General features: G+C 50.6%; 1 protein-coding gene across 22 annotated transcripts in view; it reads right to left on the bottom strand.

Annotated features, from left to right (window-relative positions):
- MUC16 (mucin 16, cell surface associated) overlaps window positions 1–26131 on the bottom strand; it is a 71906-nt gene that overhangs the window by 1962 nt on the left and 43813 nt on the right. For 4 of the 22 annotated variants that reach the window (XM_059870121.1, XM_059870126.1, XM_059870110.1 and 1 more), the window contains 72 exons: window positions 25732–25904; window positions 25595–25621; window positions 25218–25363; window positions 25040–25107; window positions 24452–24624; window positions 24315–24341; window positions 23937–24082; window positions 23761–23828; window positions 23174–23346; window positions 23037–23063; window positions 22656–22804; window positions 22479–22546; window positions 21889–22061; window positions 21753–21779; window positions 21381–21529; window positions 21204–21271; window positions 20749–20921; window positions 20612–20638; window positions 20234–20379; window positions 20057–20124; window positions 19469–19641; window positions 19332–19358; window positions 18960–19108; window positions 18783–18850; window positions 18326–18498; window positions 18189–18215; window positions 17814–17959; window positions 17636–17703; window positions 17178–17350; window positions 17041–17067; window positions 16667–16809; window positions 16488–16555; window positions 15904–16076; window positions 15767–15793; window positions 15392–15537; window positions 15215–15282; window positions 14468–14640; window positions 14331–14357; window positions 13959–14101; window positions 13780–13847; window positions 13196–13368; window positions 13059–13085; window positions 12684–12829; window positions 12506–12573; window positions 11919–12091; window positions 11782–11808; window positions 11410–11552; window positions 11231–11298; window positions 10647–10819; window positions 10510–10536; window positions 10135–10280; window positions 9957–10024; window positions 9504–9676; window positions 8758–8784; window positions 8350–8495; window positions 8173–8240; window positions 7811–7983; window positions 7323–7352; window positions 6959–7107; window positions 6810–6877; window positions 6314–6486; window positions 5805–5831; window positions 5404–5546; window positions 5226–5293; window positions 4369–4541; window positions 3929–4086; window positions 3080–3147; window positions 2291–2445; window positions 1602–1765; window positions 1446–1510; window positions 617–792; window positions 473–517 (listed from right to left, as the gene is read on the bottom strand). In XM_059870121.1, the coding sequence (XP_059726104.1) occupies window positions 473–517; window positions 617–792; window positions 1446–1510; window positions 1602–1765; window positions 2291–2445; window positions 3080–3147; window positions 3929–4086; window positions 4369–4541; window positions 5226–5293; window positions 5404–5546; window positions 5805–5831; window positions 6314–6486; window positions 6810–6877; window positions 6959–7107; window positions 7323–7352; window positions 7811–7983; window positions 8173–8240; window positions 8350–8495; window positions 8758–8784; window positions 9504–9676; window positions 9957–10024; window positions 10135–10280; window positions 10510–10536; window positions 10647–10819; window positions 11231–11298; window positions 11410–11552; window positions 11782–11808; window positions 11919–12091; window positions 12506–12573; window positions 12684–12829; window positions 13059–13085; window positions 13196–13368; window positions 13780–13847; window positions 13959–14101; window positions 14331–14357; window positions 14468–14640; window positions 15215–15282; window positions 15392–15537; window positions 15767–15793; window positions 15904–16076; window positions 16488–16555; window positions 16667–16809; window positions 17041–17067; window positions 17178–17350; window positions 17636–17703; window positions 17814–17959; window positions 18189–18215; window positions 18326–18498; window positions 18783–18850; window positions 18960–19108; window positions 19332–19358; window positions 19469–19641; window positions 20057–20124; window positions 20234–20379; window positions 20612–20638; window positions 20749–20921; window positions 21204–21271; window positions 21381–21529; window positions 21753–21779; window positions 21889–22061; window positions 22479–22546; window positions 22656–22804; window positions 23037–23063; window positions 23174–23346; window positions 23761–23828; window positions 23937–24082; window positions 24315–24341; window positions 24452–24624; window positions 25040–25107; window positions 25218–25363; window positions 25595–25621; window positions 25732–25904 (7631 nt within the window). The remainder of the gene's footprint in view (window positions 1–472; window positions 518–616; window positions 793–1445; window positions 1511–1601; window positions 1766–2290; window positions 2446–3079; window positions 3148–3928; window positions 4087–4368; window positions 4542–5225; window positions 5294–5403; window positions 5547–5804; window positions 5832–6313; window positions 6487–6809; window positions 6878–6958; window positions 7108–7322; window positions 7353–7810; window positions 7984–8172; window positions 8241–8349; window positions 8496–8757; window positions 8785–9503; window positions 9677–9956; window positions 10025–10134; window positions 10281–10509; window positions 10537–10646; window positions 10820–11230; window positions 11299–11409; window positions 11553–11781; window positions 11809–11918; window positions 12092–12505; window positions 12574–12683; window positions 12830–13058; window positions 13086–13195; window positions 13369–13779; window positions 13848–13958; window positions 14102–14330; window positions 14358–14467; window positions 14641–15214; window positions 15283–15391; window positions 15538–15766; window positions 15794–15903; window positions 16077–16487; window positions 16556–16666; window positions 16810–17040; window positions 17068–17177; window positions 17351–17635; window positions 17704–17813; window positions 17960–18188; window positions 18216–18325; window positions 18499–18782; window positions 18851–18959; window positions 19109–19331; window positions 19359–19468; window positions 19642–20056; window positions 20125–20233; window positions 20380–20611; window positions 20639–20748; window positions 20922–21203; window positions 21272–21380; window positions 21530–21752; window positions 21780–21888; window positions 22062–22478; window positions 22547–22655; window positions 22805–23036; window positions 23064–23173; window positions 23347–23760; window positions 23829–23936; window positions 24083–24314; window positions 24342–24451; window positions 24625–25039; window positions 25108–25217; window positions 25364–25594; window positions 25622–25731; window positions 25905–26131) is intronic. The other 18 variants (XM_059870113.1, XM_059870115.1, XM_059870112.1 and 15 more) reach the window with 18 other exon arrangements.

Raw genomic sequence — 26131 nt, 5'->3', positions numbered from 1 at the left:
GAGTGACAAAGTTCTGTCTCAACTGCTTCTGGACTCTTCTGGGGACAGGGACAGGGCTCAGGGTGTCAGCAGAAGCTGTGGTTGTTTTACCAGAGTATTTGTGGTGCATGGGAAAGGAACAGGTCAGGGTATCTTTGTTTGTTCTGGGGTTGTAGCTCAGCTAAACCATATCTGGTCTGGTCTTTTTATAAAAATACTGCAGTTATCAAAATTTATTGGTGCCAGAGTTTTCAAACAGTTCCCAAACTGCTGCTTTTGCCTGTCCTTCAATTCCATTTCCCTCAAGCTGGTGGCACCTGCTGTTTGCTACCAAGAGCTTGGATTTTTGGTATTTCCCATGGGTTTAGTCCCATTCCAAGATATCTGATGCTAATTTATTACAGCTGAAGTATTTATCAGGGTTCAGTTATCTATTAGAGCTCAAGTATTCAGTGGCTGTCAGCTCAATCCTTGCCAAAAAAAAAACACCTACCAGATCTTTTGGACTCTGGTTCTTCTGTCTTGAGTGGAGAGTAACCTGGAAATGAGGAGTGGGACAGATGAGGAATGCAACCCTGGAGCTGATTTAAACAAAATTAGGAAGAATTCCCCAAAATGTCCCTCCAGGAGCTCTCACCTTCCACCACCAGACTCTGCTCCTCCAGCTCATAGCTGGGGCCCAGCCTGGTGAAGCCCTGGGTCAGGAGTTTCAGCTCCTCAAACACCTCCTGCTCTTGTAAAGTCCCTGAGAGGGGATCCAGAGTGAACTTGCAGGTTGAGGCAACCTCTGTGTGTCCTTTGCCATGGACAGGCCTGGAGGAGAGAAAATGGAACAGAGCTGAGCAGAGCAGGGAGGGGGATTTGGAGTCTCAGGTCTGCAGATGTCCCAGAGATGTTTTATTGGGATGGGATCACTTTTAGCAGCTTGGTCTGGGTGAGACAGGAACTCCTGCAGCCTTGTGAAATCCATCCACTGATTTAATCCCCATTTTTAAGAGGTAAATCAGCTCTGTGTCTAAGAGGAAAATCAACTCTATTTCGAAGAGTTAAATCAGCTCTATTTCTCAAAGTTAAATCTACTCTGCTGCTTTGTTCCTCCGAAGAGGAGGACCCTCACACTAGCTGGAGGACCCTGACACAGGCAGGTTTTGTCCTCAGGCTGCTCAGTTGTGTGGTCAGTGCTGTGTGTCAGTGGAACTTGAGCTTATTTGAACACGTTAAATGAGAGAATGAACGTGTTTGCTCTACCCTGGGGTTGTTCATGCATGAAAACAGCTCTGCAAGCACCGAAACAAAACCAGCTCTGTTTGGGCAGAAACCTTTTGTGGTAAAGGCAAAAAGTGACTGAGGGAGAATGAGGTGACTCTCATGTGTCACTGGGGGCACAGAGGTTGGCAGGGAGGGGTGGACACCCTAAATGTCTTCTTCAGCTGCTCTTTTGGGGCTTCAGAAAGCACTGGACATACCCAAAGCTCTCCACAGTGCAGCCAACAAATTGGTCCTTCAGGTGGCTGCTCCTGAATACCTCGAGCTGATGGGGAGAAACAAAACAGTGGAGGAAAGTTGAGTTAATTTAACACATCCTTTGGACAGGGAGATCAAGCTATTGCTGTTTATTTCACCTCTTTCTCAATCTTCTCTTTGGTCTCTTGGTACATCTGGGAGCTGGAGTCCTGCAGCTCAGGCGAGTAGGGAAGGTTGGTGATTTGGAAATTTAATCCGAATTTTTCTTTGCCAGACTCCAGGGGTGTCTTTTGAGTTGCTGCCTCAACTGAGAGTTCCAAGGCTGGAAATGGAGCGGGAAATTAAATTCTAGCAGAGAGAAACTGTGGCTTTCCTACCTAGCAGCACTGAGCTGCAGCTTTTTAACCTGAAGTCTTAAGTTGGCAGAACTTGAGTTTCACTGGGGTCTGACAGGAAACTCCAAATGTTCCAGGCCATTCATTTCTTTGGAATGCTGCACATTGGGAAAAAAAGCTGAAGGTCTGTTTAGCTCTAGATGGTTGAAGTTGCGGTGAGCAGTTCACACTTCATTTTCTGATTTTTTTAATACTGAAAACACCTTAATTTTGAATAACAATTTAATTTTGAAGAACACCTTAATATTTCAGAACATCTTAATATTGAATAACCCCTTAAGCCATCGATGACTAGAGGACTGAATGTCTGAATGGCCTGACTCAAAGCCCAGTGATCCAGCTTCATGAGAGATTTCTTGTGCTCTGACAGAGCAGAATTTGGGCGATTCTGAGTGTGCTATGGCAAAGTGAGCTGTCCCTGAGGACACTGGGAAGGGATTTGATCCACGTACTGTCCACTGAGAATTCCTGCAGTCGGTAGCTGCTCCCCAGCCACAGCCCCGTGGTGTTGGAGGTCCTGTCCTGGAAAGTCCTTTCCACCACAGCCCTGCTGATTTTGGGGTCAGCCTGGAAGAAGCACTGGCAGTCGACCACTATGGATCCAGGCCTGTGGGCAGAGGGACAGAGGTTTGGAGATAAACAGGATGGGCAGGAAACTCCATGTGGGAAGGAGTTTCCTGAAGGGTCCCTGCTGTTCTGAAGGTTGAGTGGTTTAAAGTAATGTGATGGAATGGGCTGGGTGGGGCTTTTCCTTTGGACAGAGACAGGAATTAAATTTTTACCTCTTCTCTGGACAAATTTAGGTTGTTTTGTTTGAATTCAAGGAAAGAGCAGCACTTTTAGTTTTTTAAAGCTTTCATTGTGTGCGAGGGTCCCTTGTCCAAGCCTCATTCCATCCTGAGCAGGACCCCACGGCTCACTTTTAAAATCTAGTGGAGTTCAGGTTGAGAGGAGTGCAGAGGTCACAGGGTCACCAGCTCCCAGTAAAGGGATGGGATCTGTAATTCCTGGGATACTCAGAGACCTCAGAGTGCCTTACAGAAACCCAGACTGAGAAACCCTAGTCCGAAAAACATTCAAACAGACAAATTCTGGGAAGCCTGGCAATGCCTCCTTAGGGCATCAGTTTCCAACAGGAGAACAGAAGGCAGGAATTCCAGTGGGGCCAGTGGCACTCAGCCGTGGGGGAGCAGTGCCAGGGTGAAGCAATCTTTAACCAAAATCAGAATTTTATCCCAGACCTCAGCCCGGTGATCCTGCAGGTCAGGAACTGCTCCCGCAGGTCACTCTGGTGGTACAAGTGATTCATCTGAAATTAAAATATCACATTAAATATTAGTGAGTTTGGGCACGAGGATGGAGGCTTTAGGCCAGCAGGAGGGACTTGAGCTCTGGGTTATTTTTTGCTGGTTGGATTTCATGGGGGTTGGATTTTACTTTGGAATGGGCACCTTCTGGTGATGGGTTCTGACTTCCAGCCTGGCAAACATTCCTGCCTTAGGAATGTTTCTTTCCTGAAATTCCTTCCAGGATGCCAGTGTGGGAGAGCAGCGTCCTGAGTGACATCCCAGCCTCACAGACCCACACCTCAAAGAGAGCAAAACCCACCCAGTCAGGGCCTTATCAGGTTGATTAATTGGATTGGTGCTGAAGAGAAAACATTGGATTCTAGAAAGAATCATGGATGTGCTGGGCAGGGATTGGCCAGCAGGGATTGGCCTTGGATGCACTTCTGGAGCTGGGAGTGAAGTGCTGGGGGTGTGTTCATTTAACAGATCAGTTCTGGCATTTTGCAGTCCATGTCTTTGGCTGGAGAGAATTTCATCAAACCACATGGAATCATTGAATGGTTTGGGTTGGAAGGGACCTTAAAGATCCTCCAGTCCCAGTTCCCTGCCATGGGCAGGGATCACACCCACCAGGTATAACTTAAAACCAAAACATAAAGGCCAATCTTATCTTTCAGATTCTAGAAATTTTGCTTCCAAAATGTTGATTTTTAATTTTTTTTTTTTTTAAGTTCGGATGTAAATCTTTGGTAGTTGCTTCAAAAACTGACCAGCCAGACATATTCTCAAATACCTCCTTACCTTGTTGGTGATGCTTTCTACTGCTGCTCTGTATTCTGGAGACTGGGAGTCAGGGTTGGTGAGGTTTTCATTGACTATTCTAAAGCTCAGTCTGTAGCCAAGTTTGACTGGAGCCAAGAGAGGCTTTTTGGTGGCAGCTGTCTCTGTGAGGGTGAAACCTAAATAAAAAGGGTACAGTTAATTCCTTTTTACATCTGTTCATATCATAAAAGCAATAAGATACATCCATGCTTAGATCATACACTGTAACAGTGAAATTCACCAGGAATTTGTCTGATTTCAGGCATGTGAATGCTGCCAGCATGACAATATCCTGTAGGATTGGTTTTGTCAAACTTAAAGAAAACCAGCCACCTAAAGGGTTCATCAGTGCTCAGGCCCCAGGGATGAGGAATGACCTCCAGGAGATCCCAAAATTCTGTTATCCCATGGATGCTCACCATCAACATACAGGCTGCTCCTGTCCAGGCTGTAGGGGCCCAGTGTGGTGACACTGTCTGTCATGGTGCTCAGCTCCTGGTAAAGCTTTTCTCTGTCAAACCTGGCCAGGCTGGCATTGTCCTTGTAGCTGCACACGGCGTCCACTTTAGTGTCATCCCTGTGCCTTCCAGACCTGGGGACAAATGTCACACACGTTCTCTGGGACACTGCTCTGCTGGCAGAACTTCTGGAGGGGTTTTAAGGGCAGACACCAAACCCCCAGTGCCAACGGGCTCCTGCATCCTTCACCAGGCTCTCCAGAATTGGGGTGATGATATTTAGATAGCAAAATGATTTTACCAGCTAAAAAAAAATCCAGGCTGGGCAGGGAGGTGTCACTGGCTGCTGTTTCCTGGCCTCAGAACAGGCAGGAATTGAAGGTGTGTGAGAGTGGGTAAAGAAATTTTAGGAGTATTTTTGGTGGTTTATATTTAGGTGTTTTAGTATTTCAGACCACTTTTAGTATTCTTTCAGTGCTTTTCAGTGTATTTTTGGTGTCTGCAGGGAGGGCTCAGAGCAGGGACCAGGGTCTGCTCTTTGGTGCTGAGGAATGGACTAGAGGAAAAAGGCAGGAACTGATGCCCAGGAAGTTGATGAGCATGAGGAAGAACTTCTTCCTTGGGCAGTGGCCAGGCACTGAAACAAATTGTCCAGAAAAGTTGTGGAATCTCCTCACTGGAGATATTCCAGAGCTATCTGGACACAATCCATGTGCTCTCTGGGATGACCCTGCTGGAGCTGGCAGGTGGGACCAGCTGACCCACTGTGGTCCCTTCAAACCTGACCCATCCTGTGATTCTGGAATTCCAAATCTTACCTGAATCTCATGGCTTTACATCCTGTGTAGGCAGAGCTTATGCTGCTCCTCTTGAAAAGAGAGTCAAGCTGTCAAAAAAAAGGACAATTGAGAGCTGGGACTCACACCCTGAGTTTAAAGCAGGTGGATTTAGGTCACCACCAAGACCCAAAAGGGGCACAAGCAGAGCCAGACTCACATAGTGGTTCATCACTTTCACTGTGGAAAGGAACCTGCGGGAATTTGGGGCTTCCAGATCTGCAGTGTAGCGGAGGTTGGTCAAGGTGAAGTTCAGAGTGAAATTCCTGGATGTTGGTTTTGGTGCAGCTGTGGGGCTCCGGGCTGTAACCAAAGGGGAGAAGGATTAGGAATTTCCTACCCAAAAAAAAAAGAGCTGTTTTCACATTCAAAACATTCCTAATTCCAGCACACCTCAAGGCTACTCTAAATAATCTCTTCCCCTCTGATTTTCTCAGGGCATTTCTCTTGTGAGAGCTTCCCTTGAAATGAATTTGGCAAAATGAACGTGGCAAAAATGAATTTGGCAAAATGAAGTTGGCAAAATGAACGTGGCAAAAATGAATTTGGCAAAATACTTACGGGATCTCTCAAGGGGTTCGTTGTAACCTGGAAAGGAAATGCAAGAGTTATGTAAGAGAGCATCAACTTTGGAGAATGGAAGTGGAGAGGAGGTGATTAAAAGGATGATTTGGGAATGAATCATCAGAACCAGGCCCCAAGGGTGTGAATGTATTAAATAAACAAAGCTCAGCCAGAACAAGGTGCTTTGGGGGAGCAGCTACAGTGAGAAAATGTGTGTGCCAAGGTTTAATTAAGCACTGTTAGACAGGAATGAAGTGAAATATTCACAGGCAGGTGAATGATTGAGGTCAAGACTAAAATTAAGTTCACTCTTCAATGTAACATAAAAATTAAAATCTCCAAAAATGTCGACGTGGAAAGATTTTATATCTTACGCAGAGAAATTATGCAGAAAACTCTCAATCTTCTCCTTAAGGTGACTTTTTTAACATGGAGAGGACCCCTGAGAGCTAAGATGGTCCCAAACTGCTCCAGCGCCTGGAGGAGTGGGAAAATCAAACACTCACCATTGACATAGAGGCTCTTGTTGTCCAGGCTGTAGACTCCCAGCTTGGTGATGCCACTTGTCATTCTCTTCAGCTCTTGGTAAACCTCAGCTGGGTTAAACTTGGGCACCTGAGAGCCCTTTCTGTAGCTGCAGAGGGTGTCCACTCCTGTGCTATCCCTGTTCTTCCCAGGCCTGAGGAATTTAATATCATGGAGCTTCTGTTAGTTATTAAAATATTTTGGGTATGTTTGTTTATTTGTTTGTTTGTTTTGATGTGATTAAAAAACCCTCCAAATAAATCTGCCCACAGTTCTCAGAGAAGCTGCAGAAATCACCAAGATATGGCCTTACAAAGAAAAAGGCTTTGTAAGATAAAGACCATACAAACTGGCATAGAAGCTTTATTGTAATGAAAGCAACTACTAGTAAAAGGAGAACAGTTATTAAAGTGTCAGTCAAATGTGAGGAAATTAATTTGCTGCAGCTCCAAGTGGATCTCTGTGGTTATTGCTCACCTGAATCCCGTCACTTTGCAGCCAGTGAAATGGGGACCAATGCTGCTCTTCTGAAGCAGGGAGTCAGTCTGGAAGGAAAAGTCTTTGTGAATACAGGAACCCCAAAATCCTGGGTGATTTCAGTGAAAAACAACAGAATTTTGGCTCACATAGTGTTTCATGATTTTCTCAGCGGACCGGAATTTGCGGGAATTTGGTGTCTGCAGGTCTGTGGTGAACATGAGGTTGGTTATGGTGAAGTTCAGGGTGAAGTGCTCTGTGATTGCTCCTGGGCTTTGTGTGGTGGTTGATTTTACTGCTGCAAGAGAGAACAGAAGTGACAATGATAAAATAAGAACAGGATCTTCATAAGACATTGCTGTTAGTGGGTTTCTTAGAGAAAAAACCCATATGAACAAGATCCCACCCTTCAGACATTTTGCAGTGTCACTAACATTGCCAAATCAGAAGGACAGAAAATCAAGTTATGCCTTTAAGTAGCCTTAACCTGCATTTGGTTTTAAATATACTTACAAGATGGACTGTAAGGAGGTTCATTATAACCTGAAAAACAAATGGAAATTATTAGGAAAATATTCCAAGAAAGTCTCAGCAGAACTAAATACACAGGATTTTATTACAAGATTGTGGTTCCTGAATTCAAGACTTTTAACTTGGTGACTAACAGGGTTTTGCCCTCTAATTTTTGTTCTCTGTTTTGAGAGGTAAATTAAATCTTCTTCATTCTGATTTCAAATTAGTCTGTGTCGACCTTGAAGGTTGGACTTGATCTCAGAGGTCTTCTCCAGCCATAATGATTCCATAATTCCAACACAGAATCCCAGAATGGTTTGAAACAGAAAGGACCTTAAACACCCTCTAGATCCACCTGTCTGCTCTGGACAAGAACAACTTTAACTAGACCAAGATGCTCAGAGCTCCATCCCACACGGCCTTAAACACCTCCAGGAACAGGAAATTCAAATTTCATTAGGAAAAATGCCTTGGGAAGGTCTCATTACCATTGACATAGAGGCTCTGGCTGTTGAGGCTGTAGTGTCCCATCTTGGTGATGCCATTGGTCATTTTGCTCAGCTCATGGTAAACAGTTGTGCTGTTGAATTTGGGATCTGAAGGCTCATCCCTACGGCTGCACATGGCATCTACTCCTGTGTCATCCCTGTTCTTTGTGGACCTAGGAAATGAGGCACTGGTTTAGTTATTTTTGAGAAATCTATCTCAACTTCTAGTATACAAAGAGAGGGACCAGAAAAACCCCTCAGACATTGCTACCATGTGAGAAAATACCCAGAGATGAGTTGGATGCTGAGAAATGGGAATTTTCAGAAGCAGGGAGTGGGGACTTTTCCAGACATGCTCTTACCTGAATGCCATTACTTTGCAGCCGATGTAAGCTGGGCCAATGCTGCTCCTTTGGAGTAAAGAATCAACCTGGAAATGGAATAACAGCATGGAAGTAAGCAAAATATCCTGGTGAAGGTAAGAGATAAGAGATGCTGAGAGAACTGTGCCCCAGCAGGGCATTGTTTGCAAGACTCACATAGTGGTACATGACTTTTTCTGTTGACTTGAATCTCCTGGAACTGGGTTTCTGCAGGTCTGCAGTGAACTGGAGGTTGGTTATTGTGAAGTTCAGGGTGAAGTTCTTTACTGCTGGTGCCAGAGGTTGTGTGCTTTGATCAGCAGCTGTAATGAGCAGGGAAAGTTATTGCTTGAAAATACAATTTATGTTCAACATCCCAAGAGGAAATATTCCGGGTAAAATTCCCATATATTCTAGGCGGCTTCAAGGATATGTAAGCTGTGGTTCCCTAAGAGGCTCACAAATTCTCTTAACACTGTTTTATAGATGAGCAGTGCTCTTGCTTGATTAATCCAACTTGCTGTTTTGGCTGTTGCTAATTAGCAAAATCTCCCTGCCCCTCAATTTCTCTTTAACAGTACTTACATAGTTCAGGTTGCACTTCATGATGACCTGTGGGGGGAAGAAAAGGGACAGGATTTGAAGAAGTGCCTTACAGTTGGGAAGGTGTGGCACAGACTAGAATACAGAACATGTCTGAGAGCTACTGTGTAAACATTTCCTAGGAAAGATTGATTTGGTGACTGTCCAGGCATAAATGCCAATTACCTTGTTGGCAAGGTGCTGCTTTTCTTAGCAGTGCACCGAATTCTCCCTTTACGAGGGATATTTAGAGAGAATTTATTCCATAAATCCAGTTTAGAATCACAGAATAATTTGGGGTGGAAGGGAACTTAGAGATCATCAAGTTCTAACCACAGTGTCATGGTCAAGGAATCATTTAACTTCTACATGGAAAATTTATGCATAATTTTATCAAGTGGTGATAAGTTGTAGTGCTCTTCCTTGATATTGAGAGATCAATCTTTATATATTCCAAGATGTTTGTAAATAGAATACTTAGAATTAGTGTAACAGAGAAAGAATACTTGAAAAAGGTTAATTTTACTATATTAAAAAAACAATTAAAGGAGGTAAAATTATAAATGAATGTACAGCGTATGAGAAACAACTGTAAACACAGCAAAAAGAATGAGAGATACAATGGAGTGATAAAACAAAAAATATTAAAAAAAAAAAAGATTTAGTGAATGAATATGAAAAAATAGGAAATTAATTAGGTATAGAAAATGGAGAATATTAAAACTAAAGAAATCCAAAAGAATTGTCACCATTGACGTAGAGGCTGTCCTTGTCCAGGCTGTAGGGGCCCAGCTGGGTGATGCCTCTGGTCTTGTTGCTCACTTGGTGGTACAGCCCCACCCTGTCCAAAGGCGCAGCCCAGGGCTCCTTGCTGTAGGTGCACACGGCGTCCACCCGGGTCTGGTCCCTGTCACTGCCCGGCCTGAAAAACACAGCGACCTCCCTGAGCACCCTCCTCTGCACATTCTCCCTTCAAGACTGGATAACTGATCTTTTCTGGTTTTTCAGGGAGGACTGGAAAGTCAGCTAACAAAACAATATGGGCATGTGGAATAAAGAGCGAAAGACAGGAGATACTCTGAAGAAGGAGGGCATCAAGGGGGAGGTGCCAGCCCATAGGGTGGGCACCAACAGACAAGAGATCTCAGCAGCCTATGCATATGACCAGGGGTCCTGCAGGGACAGCTAATCATGACCCATACCTGAAGTCTGTTGTCCCACATCCTTGGAAAACAGGGCCAATGCTGCTGTCCTTCAGCAGGCGGTCAAGCTGCCAAGGGAAGAGGTTTCCCAGTTAAGATATGACCATCTGTCTGTGCTCCCTCCAAGCTGATAAAGCCAGTGGGGGGTACAGCAATGTTCCAGTTGTGGTTCACCTACCAGCATGTTCATAACCCTTCGTGTAGCTCTGAACTTGGCCGAGTCAGGATTCTCCAGGTCAGAAGTGTAGGGCAGGTTGGTGATGGTGAAGTTGACGGTGAAAGGCTCGAGGGCGGCAGCTGTCGTTGTTGGTGGGTGGGTGGGAGCTGGAAAAAAGGACACATTTGAAGTGACAATGGGAAAGAGCCAAGGTGTCAGGGATCTGCCTGATCAAGTGCAGAGGTCACCTGATAGCCCTTGTCTCCTTGGAAAAAGACTGGCAGGATCCCTGCCTTTATCTAGGATTCCAGGCCCTCAACCTCCACTGCCTGAGGGAAGAGCCCCACACATCACTTGCTGCCTTCAGATCCCATCCCAGACCTGCAAGGTACTCACAGATCAGCAGTGGTGGCTCGTTGTACCCTGGGGAAAGAGAGAGACAGAGGGTCAGGAGCTGGGGCTGGGCAAGGGGCAGCACTGGGGCAGGGCTGCCATGGGGGAGCAGAGGAGGCCGAGGGAGGAGCGGCGGTCACCGTTGACGTAGAGGCTGTCCTTGTCCAGGCTGTAGGGGCCCAGCTGGGTGATGCCTCTGGTCTTGTTGCTCACTTGGTGGTACAGCCCCACCCTGTCCAAAGGTGCAGCCCAGGGCTCCTTGCTGTAGGTGCACACGGCGTCCACCCGGGTCTGGTCCCTGTCACTGCCCGGCCTGAAAAACACAGCCACCTCCCTGAGCACCCTCCTCTGCCTGATTTGCTCTTAAGGCTGGGCTTGAAACTGCCATGGTTATTTTGGAGTTGGAATGCAAGCTTTGCCTTCCCAATATTTCAGTTTCTCTTGGTGTCTGGACACTGTTCTCCAGCTTCAACATCAGTCTGCACATGTTAATGAAAGAGAGGGCTTAGAAGGACTTTTGAGTCAGCTTGGGATTGTGCCTTCAGCAGCCAAAGAGAAGAGTGCAGCAAATGAGGGGGAGATATAAGAGAGAGGTAAAACAGGAGAAAGACCCTGGGAAGAACAGAAAATGTCCTTGCTCCAGAAAAAAGCAAGAACACGACCACGAATAGTTCCCTTATGTAAGCAAAGACACTGCAAAGGGACACTGGAGGGCCACTCATACCTGAAGTCTGTTGCTTCACATCCTTGGAAAACAGGGCCAATGCTGCTTTTCTTTAGCAGCCGGTCAAGCTGACAAGGGAAGAGATTTACCAGTTTTAGGGCATGGCACTCTCACTGCACGCTCTCCAAGTTATAGATATCAGGGAGGGAATGACAATTTCCCAGTGATGGTCTGCTTACCAGGGTGTTCATAACCCTCCGAGAAGCTCTGAACTTGGCTGAGTCAGGATTCTCCAGGTCAGAAGTGTAGGGCAGGTTGGTGATGGTGAAGTTGATGGTGAAATACTCAAGACCTGCAGCTGTGGTGGTTGCATGGGATGGAGCTGGAGGAAGCACAGTTGGGAAATTACAAATTGGAAAATCTTGATTGGTAGAGCTCTGGCTGGATGAGTACAGAGGTCTCCAGGCAGGCCGCCTCTCCAAGGCAAAGGCTTGGAAGCACCCCATGTCCCCAGGATTTCAAGCCCCAGCCCCCAACTGCCACTGTCCTCAAGAAAACCATAGTGGCACTTGCCTCCCTCAGATCCCATCCCAGACCTGCAAGGTACTCACAGATCAGCACTGGTGGCTCGTTGTATCCTAGGAAAAGAGAGAGACAGAGGGTCAGGAGCTGGGGCTGGGCAAGGGGCAGCACTGGGGCAGGGCTGCCATGGGGGAGCAGAGGAGGCCGAGGGAGGAGCGGCGGTCACCGTTGACGTAGAGGCTGTCCTTGTCCAGGCTGTAGGGGCCCAGCTGGGTGATGCCTCTGGTCTTGTTGCTCACTTGGTGGTACAGCCCCACCCTGTCCAAAGGTGCAGCCCAGGGCTCCTTGCTGTAGGTGCACACGGCGTCCACCCGGGTCTGGTCCCTGTCACTGCCCGGCCTGAAAAACACAGCAACCTCCCTGAGCACCCTCCTCTTCACGTGCTCCCTTCAGGGCTTAAACAAGGGACTGCCATGGCCATCATTGCATGGGAATCGGAGGTCCACCTTCCCAAAATATGTGTCTGTCTGATAGGTTGAGACTGCTCTACAACCTCACTAGTGCCTTGATTCTTTTCTGGAGGAAGAGGGCCTAAAACGAGTTCACACTAATCTCAGGGTTGGGCCTTCACCATTCCAAGATGAGAGATCTGTAGTGAGATTGTCTAAGAAAGAGGGTATGACGGAGAGGTTCCTTTGGCAGGAGTGCCTTGGAGAGAAATCTGGCTTTCATAAAAGAGAGGAACACACACAAGTGTGACTGGTCCCTTTATGAGAGAGGGCCTTGCAAATGGCACTGGAGTGCAACACATACCTGAAGTCTGTTGTCCCACATCCTTGGAAAACAGGGCCAATGCTGCTGTCCTTCAGCAGGCGGTCCAGCTGCCAATGGAATAGGTTTCCCAGTTAAGATATGACCATCTGTCTGTGCTCCCTCCAAGCTGATAAAGCTAGCGGGGGGTACAGCAATGTCCCAGTGGTGGTTCACCTACCAGCATGTTCATAACCCTTCGTGTAGCTCTGAACCTGGCCGAGTCAGGATTCTCCAGGTCAGAAGTGAAGGGCAGGTTGGTGATGGTGAAGTTGACGGTGAAAGGCTCGAGGGCGGCAGCTGTCGTTGTTGGTGGGTGGGTGGGAGCTGGAAAAAAGGACATATTTGAAGTGACAATGGGAAAGACCCAAGGTGTCAGGGATCTGCCTGATCTAGTGCAGAGGTCTCCTGATAGCCCTTGTCTCCTTGGACAAAGACTGGCAGGATCCCTGCCTTTATCTAGGATCCCAGGCCCTCAACCTCCACTGCCTGAGGGAAGAGCCCAACACATCACTTGCTGCCTTCAGATCCCCTCCCAGACCTGCAAGGTACTCACTGGTCAGCTCTGGCTGCTCGTTGTATCCTGGGGAAAGAGAGAGACAGCGGGTCAGGAGCTGGGGCTGGGCAAGGGGCAGCACTGGGGCAGGGCTGCCATGGGAAAGCAGAGGAGGCCGAGGGAGGAGCGGCAGTCACCGTTGACGTAGAGGCTGTCCTTGTCCAGGCTGTAGGGGCCCAGCTGGGTGATGCCTCTGGTCTTGTTGCTCACTTGGTGGTACAGCCCCACCCTGTCCAAAGGTGCAGCCCAGGGCTCCTTGCTGTAGGTGCACACGGCGTCCACCCGGGTCTGGTCCCTGTCACTGCCCGGCCTGAAAAACACAGCCACCTCCCTGAGCACCCTCCTCTGCCTGATTTGCTCTTAAGGCTGGGCTTGAAACTGCCATGGTTATTTTGGAGTTGGAATGCAAGCTTTGCCTTCCCAATATTTCAGTTTCTCTTGGTGTCTGGACACTGTTCTCCAGCTTCAGCATCAGTCTGCACATGTTAATGAAAGAGAGGGCTTAGAAGGACTTTTGAGTCAGCTTGGGATTGTGCCTTCAGCAGCCAAAGAGAAGAGTGCAGCAAATGAGGGGGAGATATAAGAGAGAGGTAAAACAGGAGAAAGACCCTGGGAAGAACAGAAAATGTCCTTGCTCCAGAAAAAAGCAAGAACACGACCACGAATAGTTCCCTTATGTAAGCAAAGACACTGCAAAGGGACACTGGAGGGCCACTCATACCTGAAGTCTGTTGCTTCACATCCTTGGAAAGCAGGGCCAATGCTGCTTTTCTTTAGCAGCCGGTCAAGCTGACAAGGGAAGAGATTTACCAGTTTTAGGGCATGGCACTCTCACTGCACACTCTCCATGTTACAGATATCAGGGAGGGAATGACAATTTCCCAGTGATGGTCTGCTTACCAGGGTGTTCATAACCCTCCGAGAAGCTCTGAACTTGGCTGAGTCAGGATTCTCCAGGTCAGAAGTGTAGGGCAGGTTGGTGATGGTGAAGTTGATGGTGAAATGCTCAAGACCTGCAGCTGTGGTTGTTGCATGGGATGGAGCTGGAGGAAGCACAGTTGGGAAATTACAAATTGGAAAATCTTGATTGGTAGAGCTCTGGCTGGATGAGTACAGAGGTCTCCAGGCAGGCCGCCTCTCCAAGGCAAAGGCTTGGAAGCACCCCATGTCCCCAGGATTTCAAGCCCCAGCCCCCAACTGCCACTGTCCTCAAGAAAACCATAGTGGCACTTGCCTCCCTCAGATCCCATCCCAGACCTGCAAGGTACTCACTGGTCAGCACTGGCTGCTCGTTGTATCCTGGGAAAAGAGAGAGACAGAGGGTCAGAAGCTGGGGCTGGGCAAGGGGCAGCACTGGGGCAGAGCTGCCATGGGAGAGCAGAGGAGGCCAAGGGAGGAGCGGCGGTCACCGTTGACGTAGAGGCTGTCCTTGTCCAGGCTGTAGGGGCCCAGCTGGGTGATGCCTCTGGTCTTGTTGCTCACTTGGTGGTACAGCCCCACCCTGTCCAAAGGTGCAGCCCAGGGCTCCTTGCTGTAGGTGCACACGGCGTCCACCCGGGTCTGGTCCCTGTCACTGCCCGGCCTGAAAAACACAGCCACCTCCCTGAGCACCCTCCTCTGCACTTTCTTCATTCAGGGCTTAAACAAGGGACTGCCATGGCCATCATTGCATGGGAATGGGAGGTCCACCTTCCCAAAATATGTGTCTGTCTGATAGGTTGAGACTGCTCTACAACCTCACTAGAACTCCCTGAGCACCCTCCCTGTGCACCCTCCTCTGCACATTCTCCCTTCAGGGCTTAAACAAGGGACTGCCATGGCCATCATTGCATGGGAATCGGAGGTCCACCTTCCCAAAATATGTGTCTGTCTGATAGGTTGAGACTGCTCTACAACCTCACTAGAACCTTGATTCTTTTCTGGAGGAAGAGGGCCTAAAACGAGTTCACACTAATCTCCTGGTTGGGCCTTCACCATTCCAAGATGAGAGTTCTGTAGTGAGATTGTCTAAGAAAGAGGGTATCACGGAGAGGTTCCTTTGGCAGGAGTGCCTTGGAGAGAAATCTGGCTTTCATAAAAGAGGGGAACACACACAAGTGTGACTGGTCCCTTTATGAGAGAGGGCCTTGCAAATGGCACTGGGGTGCAACACATACCTGAAGTCTGTTGTCCCACATCCTTGGAAAACAGGGCCAATGCTGCTGTCCTTCAGCAGGCGGTCCAGCTGCCAATGGAATAGGTTTCCCAGTTAAGATATGACCATCTGTCTGTGCTCCCTCCAAGCTGATAAAGCCAGCGGGGGTACAGCAATGTTCCAGTGGTGGTTCACCTACCAGCATGTTCATAACCCTTCGTGTAGCTCTGAACTTGGCCGAGTCAGGATTCTCCAGGTCAGAAGTGTAGGGCAGGTTGGTGATGGTGAAGTTGACGGTGAAAGGCTCGAGGGCAGCAGCTGTCGTTGTTGGTGGGTGGGTGGGAGCTGGAAAAAAGGACACATTTGAAGTGACAATGGGAAAGACCCAAGGTGTCAGGGATCTGCCTGATCAAGTGCAGAGGTCACCTGATAGCCCTTGTCTCCTTGGACAAAGACTGGCAGGATCCCTGCCTTTATCTAGGATCCCAGGCCCTCAACCTCCACTGCCTGAGGGAAGACCCCAACACATCACTTGCTGCCCTCAGATCCCCTCCCAGACCAGCAAGGTACTCACAGATCAGCACTGGTGGCTCATTGTACCCTGGGGAAAGAGAGAGACAGAGGGTCAGGAGCTGGGGCTGGGCAAGGGGCAGCCCTGGGGCAGGGCTGCCATGGGGGAGCAGAGGAGGCCGAGGGAGGAGCGGCGGTCACCGTTGACGTAGAGGCTGTCCTTGTCCAGGCTGTAGGGGCCCAGCTGGGTGATGCCTCTGGTCTTGTTGCTCACTTGGTGGTACAGCCCCACCCTGTCCAAAGGTGCAGCCCAGGGCTCCTTGCTGTAGGTGCACACGGCGTCCACCCGGGTCTGGTCCCTGTCACTGCCCGGCCTGAAAAACACAGCCACCTCCCTGAGCACCCTCCTCTGCCTGATTTGCTCTTAACGCTGGGCTTGAAACTGCCATGGTTATTTTGGAGTTGGAATGCAAGCTTTGCCATCCCAATATTTCAGTTTCTCTTGGTGTCTGGACATTGTTCTCCAGCTTCAGCATCAGTCTGCACATGTTAATGAAAGAGAGGGCTTAGAAGGACTTTTGAGTCAGCTTGGGATTGTGCCTTCAGCAGCCAAAGAGAAGAGTGCAGCAAATGAGGGGGAGATATAAGAGAGAGGTAAAACAGGAGAAAGACCCTGGGAAGAACAGAAAATGTCCTTGCTCCAGAAAAAAGCAAGAACACGACCACGAATAGTTCCCTTATGTAAGCAAAGACACTGCAAAGGGACACTGGAGGGCCACTCATACCTGAAGTCTGTTGCTTCACATCCTTGGAAAGCAGGGCCAATGCTGCTTTTCTTTAGCAGCCGGTCAAGCTGACAAGGGAAGAGATTTACCAGTTTTAGGGCATGGCACTCTCACTGCACGCTCTCCAAGTTACAGATATCAGGGAGGGAATGACAATTTCCCAGTGATGGTCTGCTTACCAGGGTGTTCATAACCCTCCGAGAAGCTCTGAACTTGGCTGAGTCAGGATTCTCCAGGTCAGAAGTGTAGGGCAGGTTGGTGATGGTGAAGTTGATGGTGAAATGCTCAAGACCTGCAGCTGTGGTTGTTGCATGGGATGGAGCTGGAGGAAGCACAGTTGGGAAATTACAAATTGGAAAATCTTGATTGGTAGAGCTCTGGCTGGATGAGTACAGAGGTCTCCAGGCAGGCCGCCTCTCCAAGGCAAAGGCTTGGAAGCACCCCATGTCCCCAGGATTTCAAGCCCCAGCCCCCAACTGCCACTGTCCTCAAGAAAACCATAGTGTGGCACTTGCTTCCCTCAGATCTCCTCCCGATCCTTCAAGGTACTCACTGGTCAGCACTGGCTGCTCGTTGTATCCTGGGGAAAGAGAGAGACAGAGGGTCAGGAGCTGGGGCTGGGCAAGGGGCAGCCCTGGGGCAGGGCTGCCATGGGGGAGCAGAGGAGGCCGAGGGAGGAGCGGCGGTCACCATTGACGTAGAGGCTGTCCTTGTCCAGGCTGTAGGGGCCCAGCTGGGTGATGCCTCTGGTCTTGTTGCTCACTTGGTGGTACAGCCCCACCCTGTCCAAAGGTGCAGCCCAGGGCTCCTTGCTGTAGGTGCACACGGCGTCCACCCGGGTCTGGTCCCTGTCACTGCCCGGCCTGAAAAACACAGGGACCTCCCTGAGCAACCTCCTCTGCACTTTCTTCCTTCATGACTGGATTATTGAGCTTTTCTGGTTTTTCCAGGGAAGACTTGAGAGTCAACTAAGATAACACTATGAGCATGTGGGAGGCGAAGCATTGGAAGAGAAGGAATACACTGAGGAAGGAGGGCATCAAGTGGGAGCTGCATGGCCATAAGTTGGGCACCAAGAGACAGTGGATTTTTGCCAGCCTATGCATATGACCAGGGGTCCTGCAGAGACAGTTGACCATGACCCATACCTGAAGTCTGTTGTTTCACATCCTTGGAAAACAGGGCCAATGCTGCTGTCCTTCAGCAGGCGGTCCAGCTGCCAAGGGAATAGGTTTCCCAGTTAAGATATGACCATCTGTCTGTGCTCCCTCCAAGCTGATAAAGTCAGCGGGGGGTACAGCAATGTTCCAGTGGTGGTTCACCTACCAGCATGTTCATAACCCTTCGTGTAGCTCTGAACCTGGCCGAGTCAGGATTCTCCAGGTCAGAAGTGTAGGGCAGGTTGGTGATGGTGAAGTTGACGGTGAAAGGCTCGAGGGCGGCAGCTGTCGTTGTTGGTGGGTGGGTGGGAGCTGGAAAAAAGGACATATTTGAAGTGACAATGGGAAAGACCCAAGGTGTCAGGGATCTGCCTGATCAAGTGCAGAGGTCACCTGGTAGCCCTTGTCTCCTTGGACAAAGACTGGCAGGATCCCTGCCTTTATCTAGGATCCCAGGCCCTCAACCTCCACTGCCTGAGGGAAGAGCCCCACACATCACTTGATGCCCTCAGATCCCATCCCAGACCTGCAGGGTACTCACAGATCAGCACTGGTGGCTCGTTGTATCCTGGGGAAAGAGAGAGACAGAGGGTCAGGAGCTGGGGCTGGGCAAGGGGCAGCACTGGGGCAGGGCTGCCATGGGGGAGCAGAGGAGGCCGAGGGAGGAGCGGCGGTCACCGTTGACGTAGAGGCTGTCCTTGTCCAGGCTGTAGGGGCCCAGCTGGGTGATGCCTCTGGTCTTGTTGCTCACTTGGTGGTACAGCCCCACCCTGTCCAAAGGTGCAGCCCAGGGCTCCTTGCTGTAGGTGCACACGGCGTCCACCCGGGTCTGGTCCCTGTCACTGCCCGGCCTGAAAAACACAGCAACCTCCCTGAGCACCCTCCTCTGCACATTCTCCCTTCAAGACTGGATAATTGATCTTTTCTGGTTTTTCACTGAGGACTGGAGAGTCGACTAAGACAACAATATGAGCATGTGGAAGAAAGAGCATGGGAAGACAGGGGATACTCTGAGGAAGGAGGGCATCAAGGGGGAGGTGCCAGCCCATAGGGTGGGCACCAACAGACAAGAGATCTCAGACAGCCTATGCATATGACCAGGGGTCCTGCAGGGACAGCTAATCATGACCCATACCTGAAGCCTGTTGTTTCACATCCTTGGAAAACAGGGCCAATGCTGCTGTCCTTCAGCAGGCGGTCCAGCTACCAAGGGAAGAGGTAGTCCAGTTAAGCCATGAACAGCTGTCTGTCCTCCCTCCAAGCTGATGAGCACAGTGGGGACATGAGTATGTCCAAATGATGGTTGACTTACCAGCATGTTCATAACCCTTTGTGTAGCTCTGAACCGGGCCGAGCCAGGATTCTCCAGGTCAGAAATGTAGGGCAGGTTGGTGATGGTGAAGTTGACGGTGAAACGCTCAAGGGCAGCAGCTGTCGTTGGTGGTGGCGGTTGGGTGGTGGCTGGAAGAAGCACAGATGGGGAGTGACATGGGGCTAAGACTTGGTGGTTACAGGTCTGGCTAGATGACAGCAAAAGTCTCCAAGTAGCCCTCTCCCCACATGGAAGACTTGCAAGGTCCCCATCAAGACCTCAAGCCCCAGCCCCAGACTACTCTATCCATTAAAGACCCCAGTGTGGCACTTGCTGTGTTGTGATCCCTTCCCGCTCCTGCCAGTTACTCACTGGTCAGCTCTAGCTGCTCGTTGTATCCTGGGGAAAGAGAGAGACAGAGGGTCAGGAGCTGGGGCTGGGCAAGGGGCAGCACTGGGGCAGGGCTGCCATGGGGGAGCAGAGGAGGCCGAGGGAGGAGCGGCGGTCACCGTTGACGTAGAGGCTGTCCTTGTCCAGGCTGTAGGGGCCCAGCTGGGTGATGCCTCTGGTCTTGTTGCTCACTTGGTGGTACAGCCCCACCCTGTCCAAAGGTGCAGCCCAGGGCTCCTTGCTGTAGGTGCACACGGCGTCCACCCGGGTCTGGTCCCTGTCACTGCCCGGCCTGAAAAACACAGGGACCTCCCTGAGCACCCTCTGCATGTTTTCCCTTCAAGTCTCAACTCATGGATTGCCATGGCCATCATTGCATGGGAATGGGAGGTCCACCTTCCCAAAATCTTTGTCTGTCTGACGGGTTAAGACTGCTCTACAACCTCACTAGTGCCTTGAGTCTTTTCCAGAGGAAGAGGGCCTAAAAGGATTTTACACTAATCTTGGGGTATGGCCTTCACCATCGGAAGGTTGAGAGCTCTGTAATCAGGAGATTGTCTAAGAGAGAGGGTATCACAGAGAGGTTCCTGGGGGAGGAGTGCATTAGAGACAAGATCTGGCTTCCCTAAAAGGGGAGAACACACACAAGTATGACTGGCCCCTTTATGAGAGAGGTTCTTGCAAAGGAACACCGGTTCAACTCATACCTGAAGTCTGTTGTTTCACATCCTTGGAAAACAGGGCCAATGCTGCTGTCCTTCAGCAGGCGGTCAAGCTGCCAAGGGAAAACATTTCCCAGTTAAGCTATGAACAGCTGTCTGCAGTCCCTCCAAACTGATTAGTACAGTTGGGACAAGAGTATGTCCCACTAATGTTTCGCTTACCTGGTTGTTCATAGACCTTTGAGTAGCCCTGAATTTGGCCGAGTCAGGGTTCTTCAGGTCAGAAGTGTAGGGCAGGTTGGTGATGGTGAAGTTGACAGTGAAATGTTCAAGGGCAGCAGCTGTTGTTGTTGGTGAATGTGTGGGAGCTGGAAGAAGCACAGATAGAGAAGGAAAAGAGTCAAGAGCTGGAATGTCCAGACTATGTTTGATCAAACACAAAAGGTCCCTGCCAGCTGTATTCTCCATGTGGAATGGCAGTGAGCCTCCCCATTTCTCTAGGATTTCATGTGCCAGGCCCCAGCCTCGACCACAACTGAGAAGACCAATTTGAGGCACTTCCTGCCTGATGAAGACATCCGGCTCTTGCAAGGTACTCACAGATCAGCACTGGTGGCTCGTTGTATCCTAGGAAAAGAGAGAGACAGAGGGTCAGGAGCTGGGGCTGGGCAAGGGGCAGCCCTGGGGCAGGGCTGCCATGGGGGAGCAGAGGAGGCCGAGGGAGGAGCGGCGGTCACCGTTGACGTAGAGGCTGTCCTTGTCCAGGCTGTAGGGGCCCAGCTGGGTGATGCCTCTGGTCTTGTTGCTCACTTGGTGGTACAGCCCCACCCTGTCCAAAGGTGCAGCCCAGGGCTCCTTGCTGTAGGTGCACACGGCGTCCACCCGGGTCTGGTCCCTGTCACTGCCCGGCCTGAAAAACACAGCGACCTCCCTGAGCACCCTCCTGTGCACATTCTCCCTTCAAGACTGGATAATTGATCTTTTCTGGTTTTTCACTGAGGACTGGAGAGTCGACTAAGACAACAATATGAGAATGTGGAAGAAAGAGCATCGGAAGACGGGATACTCTGAGGAAGGAGGGCATCAAGGGGGAGGTGCCAACCCATAGGGTGGGCACCAACAGACAAGAGATCTCAGACAGCCTATGCATATGACCAGGGGTCCTGCAGGGACAGCTAATCATGACCCATACCTGAAGTCTGTTGTTTCACAACCTTGGAAAACAGGGCCAATGCTGCTGTCCTTCAGCAGGCGGTCCAGCTGCCAAGGGAAGAGGTAGTCCAGTTAAGCCATGAACAGCTGTCTGTCCTCCCTCCAAGCTGATGAGCACAGTGGGGACATGAGTATGTCCAAATGATGGTTGACTTACCAGCATGTTCATAACCCTTCTTGTAGCTCTGAACTTGGCCGAGCCAGGATTCTCCAGGTCAGAAATGTAGGGCAGGTTGGTGATGGTGAAGTTGACGGTGAAACGCTCAAGGGCAGCAGCTGTCGTTGGTGGTGGCGGTTGGGTGGTAGCTGGAAGAAGCACAGATGGGGAGTGACATGGGGCTAAGACTTGGTGGTTACAGGTCTGGCTAGATGACAGCAAAAGTCTCCAAGTAGCCCTCTCCCCACATGGAAGACTTGCAAGGTCCCCATCAAGACCTCAAGCCCCAGCCCCAGACTACTCTATCCATTAAAGACCCCAGTGTGGCACTTGCTGTGTTGTGATCCCTTCCCGCTCCTGCCAGTTACTCACAGATCAGCACTGGTGGCTCGTTGTATCCTGGGGAAAGAGAGAGACAGAGGGTCAGGAGCTGGGGCTGGGCAAGGGGCAGCACTGGGGCAGGGCTGCCATGGGGGAGCAGAGGAAGCAGAGGAGGAGCGGCAGTCACCGTTGACGTAGAGGCTGTCCTTGTCCAGGCTGTAGGGGCCCAGCTGGGTGATGCCTCTGGTCTTGTTGCTCACTTGGTGGTACAGCCCCACCCTGTCCAAAGGTGCAGCCCAGGGCTCCTTGCTGTAGGTGCACACGGCGTCCACCCGGGTCTGGTCCCTGTCACTGCCCGGCCTGCAAAACACAGCGACCTCCCTCAGAAATCCTCCTCGCCTCATGCTTCCTTCAGGGGCAGCTGTTGGACCTGCCTTTGCCATTTCTAAGTTGGAATGCAAGCTCTGCCTTCCCAAAATATGGCTGTTTCTTTTTCTGTTCCTGCTCTCCCCCTTCTCTAATGCTCCAGGTCCTTTCAGAAACAAGTAATCAAGGCCAGACCAGAAGCCTTCTCATGGTTTGACCATGAGAAGCACCTTGAGATGAGATTATAAGCTTTGAGGAGAATGTGTAAGAATGATGGAAATCTGTGAGAAGGTCTTTGGACAGAAGAGCATTAGTTGGAAGGTCCTGCCTCAGGAAAGAGGTGAACATGAGCATGCCAGATCCATTTATGATGGAGGGGCTTGCCAAGGGACACTGTGCTGGAACCCATACCTGAAGCTTGTTGTTTCACATCCTTGGAAAACAGGGCCAATGCTGCTGTCCTTCAGCAGGCGGTCCAGCTGCAAAGGGAAGACATTTCCCAGTTAAGCCATGAGCAGCTCTCTGCACTCCATTGAACTTGATGAGTACAGTGAGGACATGAATATGTCCCACTGATGGTTGACTTACCAGGCTGTTCATAACCCTTTGTGTAGCTCTGAACTTGGCCGAGTCAGGATTCTCCAGGTCAGAAGTGTAGGGCAGGTTGGTGATGGTGAAGTTGACAGTGAAACGCTCGAGGGAAGCAGCTGTCGTTGGTGGTGGTGGTTGGGTGGTAGCTGGAAGAAGCACAGATGGGGAGTGACATGGGGCAAAGAGGAGGTTATTACAACCCTGGCTAGACAAGTGCAGACATTTCGTGCCAGCCCTGCTCCATAAGGGGAAGGATGAGAGGATCCCCATGTCCCCAGGATCTCATGCCGCAGGCCCCCAACCCCCACTTTCCTCAAGAAAACCCCAATGTGGCAGTTGCTGCCTTCAGATCCCATCCCAGTCCTGCAAGGTACTCACTGGTCAGCACTGGCTGCTCGTTGTATCCTGGGGAAAGAGAGAGACAGAGGGTCAGGAGCTGGGGCTGGGCAAGGGGCAGCACTGGGGCAGGGCTGCCATGGGGGAGCAGAGGAGGCCGAGGGAGGAGCGGCGGTCACCGTTGACGTAGAGGCTGTCCTTGTCCAGGCTGTAGGGGCCCAGCTGGGTGATGCCTCTGGTCTTGTTGCTCACTTGGTGGTACAGCCCCACCCTGTCCAAAGGCGCAGCCCAGGGCTCCTTGCTGTAGGTGCACACGGCGTCCACCCGGGTCTGGTCCCTGTCACTGCCCGGCCTGAAAAACACAGCGACCTCCCTGAGCATCCTCCTCTGCCTGTTTTCACTCAAAGATGGGCTTGAAACTGCCCTTGGTTATTTCTGAGTTGAAATGCAAGCTTTGCCTTCCACTAATTACAGTGTCTTCTTGATGTTGGTAAACTCTTCTCCAGCATCATTATCCGTCTGTACATCGTCATGAAAGTGAGGGCCTGGAAGGACTTTTGAGTCACCTTGGAATTGGGTCATTAGAACCCAAATAGGGGAGTGTAGCATGTGAGGAGGAAATATAAGAGAGATGTACAACAGGGGAAAGGTCCTGAGAAGGACAGAGAATTTCCTTACTCCATGAAAGAGAAGAACATGACCATGACTGGTTCTCTTATGTCTTATGTGATGGCACTGCAAAGGGACATTGGAGGGCCACTCATACCTGAAGTCTGTTGCTTCACATCCTTGGAAAGCAGGGCCAATGCTGCTGTCCTTCAGCAGGTGGTCGAGCTGCAAAGGGAAGAGGTTTCCCAGTAAGGGCATGGCAATCTCAAGGCGCACTCTTCCAGCACTAAAGGCTCAGAGAGGGTGACAATTTCCCTGTGCTGGTCTGCTTACCAGAGTGTTCATAACTCTCCGAGAAGCTTTGAACTTGGCTGAGTCAGGATTCTCCAGGTCAGAAGTGTAGGGCAGGTTGGTGATGGTGAAGTTGACAGTGAAACGCTCAAGGGAAGCAGCTGTCGTTGTTGGCGCCTGAGTGGGAGCTGGAAGAAGCACAGATGGGGAGTGACATGGGGCACAGAGGAGGTTATTACAGCCCTGGCTAGACAAGTGCAGACATTTCGTGCCAGCCCTGCTCCATAAGGGGAAGGATGAGAGGATCCCCATGTCCCCAGGATCTCATGCCCCAGGCCCCCAACCACCAATTTCCTCAAGAAAACCCCAGTGTGGCAGTTGCTGCCTTCAGATCCCATCCCAGTCCTGCAAGGTACTCACTGGTCAGCACTGGCTGCTCGTTGTATCCTGGGGAAAGAGAGAGACAGAGGGTCAGGAGCTGGGGCTGGGCAAGGGGCAGCACTGGGGCAGGGCTGCCATGGGGGAGCAGAGGAGGCCGAGGGAGGAGTGCTGGTCACCGTTGACGTAGAGGCTGTCCTTGTCCAGGCTGTAGGGGCCCAGCTGGGTGATGCCTCTGGTCTTGTTGCTCACTTGGTGGTACAGCCCCACCCTGTCCAAAGGTGCAGCCCAGGGCTCCTTGCTGTAGGTGCACACGGCGTCCACCCGGGTCTGGTCCCTGTCACTGCCCGGCCTACAAAACACAGCGACCTCCCTCAGAAATCATCCTCTGCACATCTCCTCTCAAGGCTGGGCTTGAAACTGCCATGCTGGCATTTCTGAGTTGAAATGCAAGAATTGCCTTCCCAAAATATTCAAGTGTGTTCTTGGTTTCAGTAAACCCTTCTCCAGCTTCATGATCAGTCTGGACATGTTCATGAAAGAGAGGGCCTGGAAGGACTTTTGAGTCACCTTGGGATTGGGTCTTCACCACCCAAACAGTAGAATGTAGCAGATGAGGGGGAAATAGAAGAGAGAGTTACAACAGGAGAAAGTTCCTGGGAAGGACATAGAATGCCCTTGCTTCATAAAGGAGGAAAACATGACCATGACTGGTTCTCTTACATAAGTGAGGGCCCTGCAAGGGCACATTGGAGGGCCACTCATACCTGAAGTCTGTTGCTTCACATCCTTGGAAAGCAGGGCCAATGCTGCTGTCCTTCAGCAGGCGGTCGAGCTGGCGAGGGAAGAGGTTTACCAATTAGAGCACGGCAATCTCACTGTGCACTCTCCAAGTATAGAGGGCCCAGGGATGGTAAGACAATTTCCAAGTGATGTTTGCCTTACCAGGGTGTTCATAACCCTTCTTGTAGCTCTGAACTTGGCCGAGTCAGGATTCTCCAGGTCAGAAGTGTAGGGCAGGTTGGTGATGGTGAAGTTGACAGTGAAACGCTCAAGGGAAGCAGCTGTCGTTGTTGGCGCCTGAGTGGGAGCTGGAAGAAGCACAGATGAAGAATGACAAGGAGCAAAGAGGAGGTTATTACAGCCCTGGCTAGACAAGTGCAGACATTTCGTGCCAGCCCTGCTCCATAAGGGGAAGGATGAGAGGATCCCCATGTCCCCAGGATCTCATGCCCCAGCCCCAAGATTCCTCTGCCTTACAGAAGACCACAGTGTGACACTTGCTGTTTTGGGATCCCATCCTCCTCCCTCAAGGTACTCACTGGTCAGCACTGGCTGCTCGTTGTATCCTGGGGAAAGAGAGAGACAGAGGGTCAGGAGCTGGGGCTGGGCAAGGGGCAGCACTGGGGCAGGGCTGCCATGGGGGAGCAGAGGAGGCCGAGGGAGGAGCGGCGGTCACCGTTGACGTAGAGGCTGTCCTTGTCCAGGCTGTAGGGGCCCAGCTGGGTGATGCCTCTGGTCTTGTTGCTCACTTGGTGGTACAGCCCCACCCTGTCCAAAGGTGCAGCCCAGGGCTCCTTGCTGTAGGTGCACACGGCGTCCACCCGGGTCTGGTCCCTGTCACTGCCCGGCCTGAAAAACACAGGGACCTCCCTCAGAAATCCTCCTCGCCTCATGCTTCCTTCAGGGGCAGCTGTTGGACCTGCCTTTGCCATTTCTAAGTTGGAATGCAAGCTCTGCCTTCCCAAAATATGGCTGTTTCTTTTTCTGTTCCTCCTCTCCACCTTCTCTAATGCTCCAGGTCCGTTCAGAAACAAGTAATCAAGGCCAGACCAGAAGCCTTCTCATGGTTTGACCAT

This window comes from Haemorhous mexicanus, chromosome 29 (genome assembly GCF_027477595.1).
Source record: "Haemorhous mexicanus isolate bHaeMex1 chromosome 29, bHaeMex1.pri, whole genome shotgun sequence".
NCBI lineage: Eukaryota > Metazoa > Chordata > Aves > Passeriformes > Fringillidae > Haemorhous > Haemorhous mexicanus.
The sequence above is the reverse complement of the archived record's forward strand: the minus strand, read 5'-3'. Positions and strand labels throughout refer to the sequence as shown.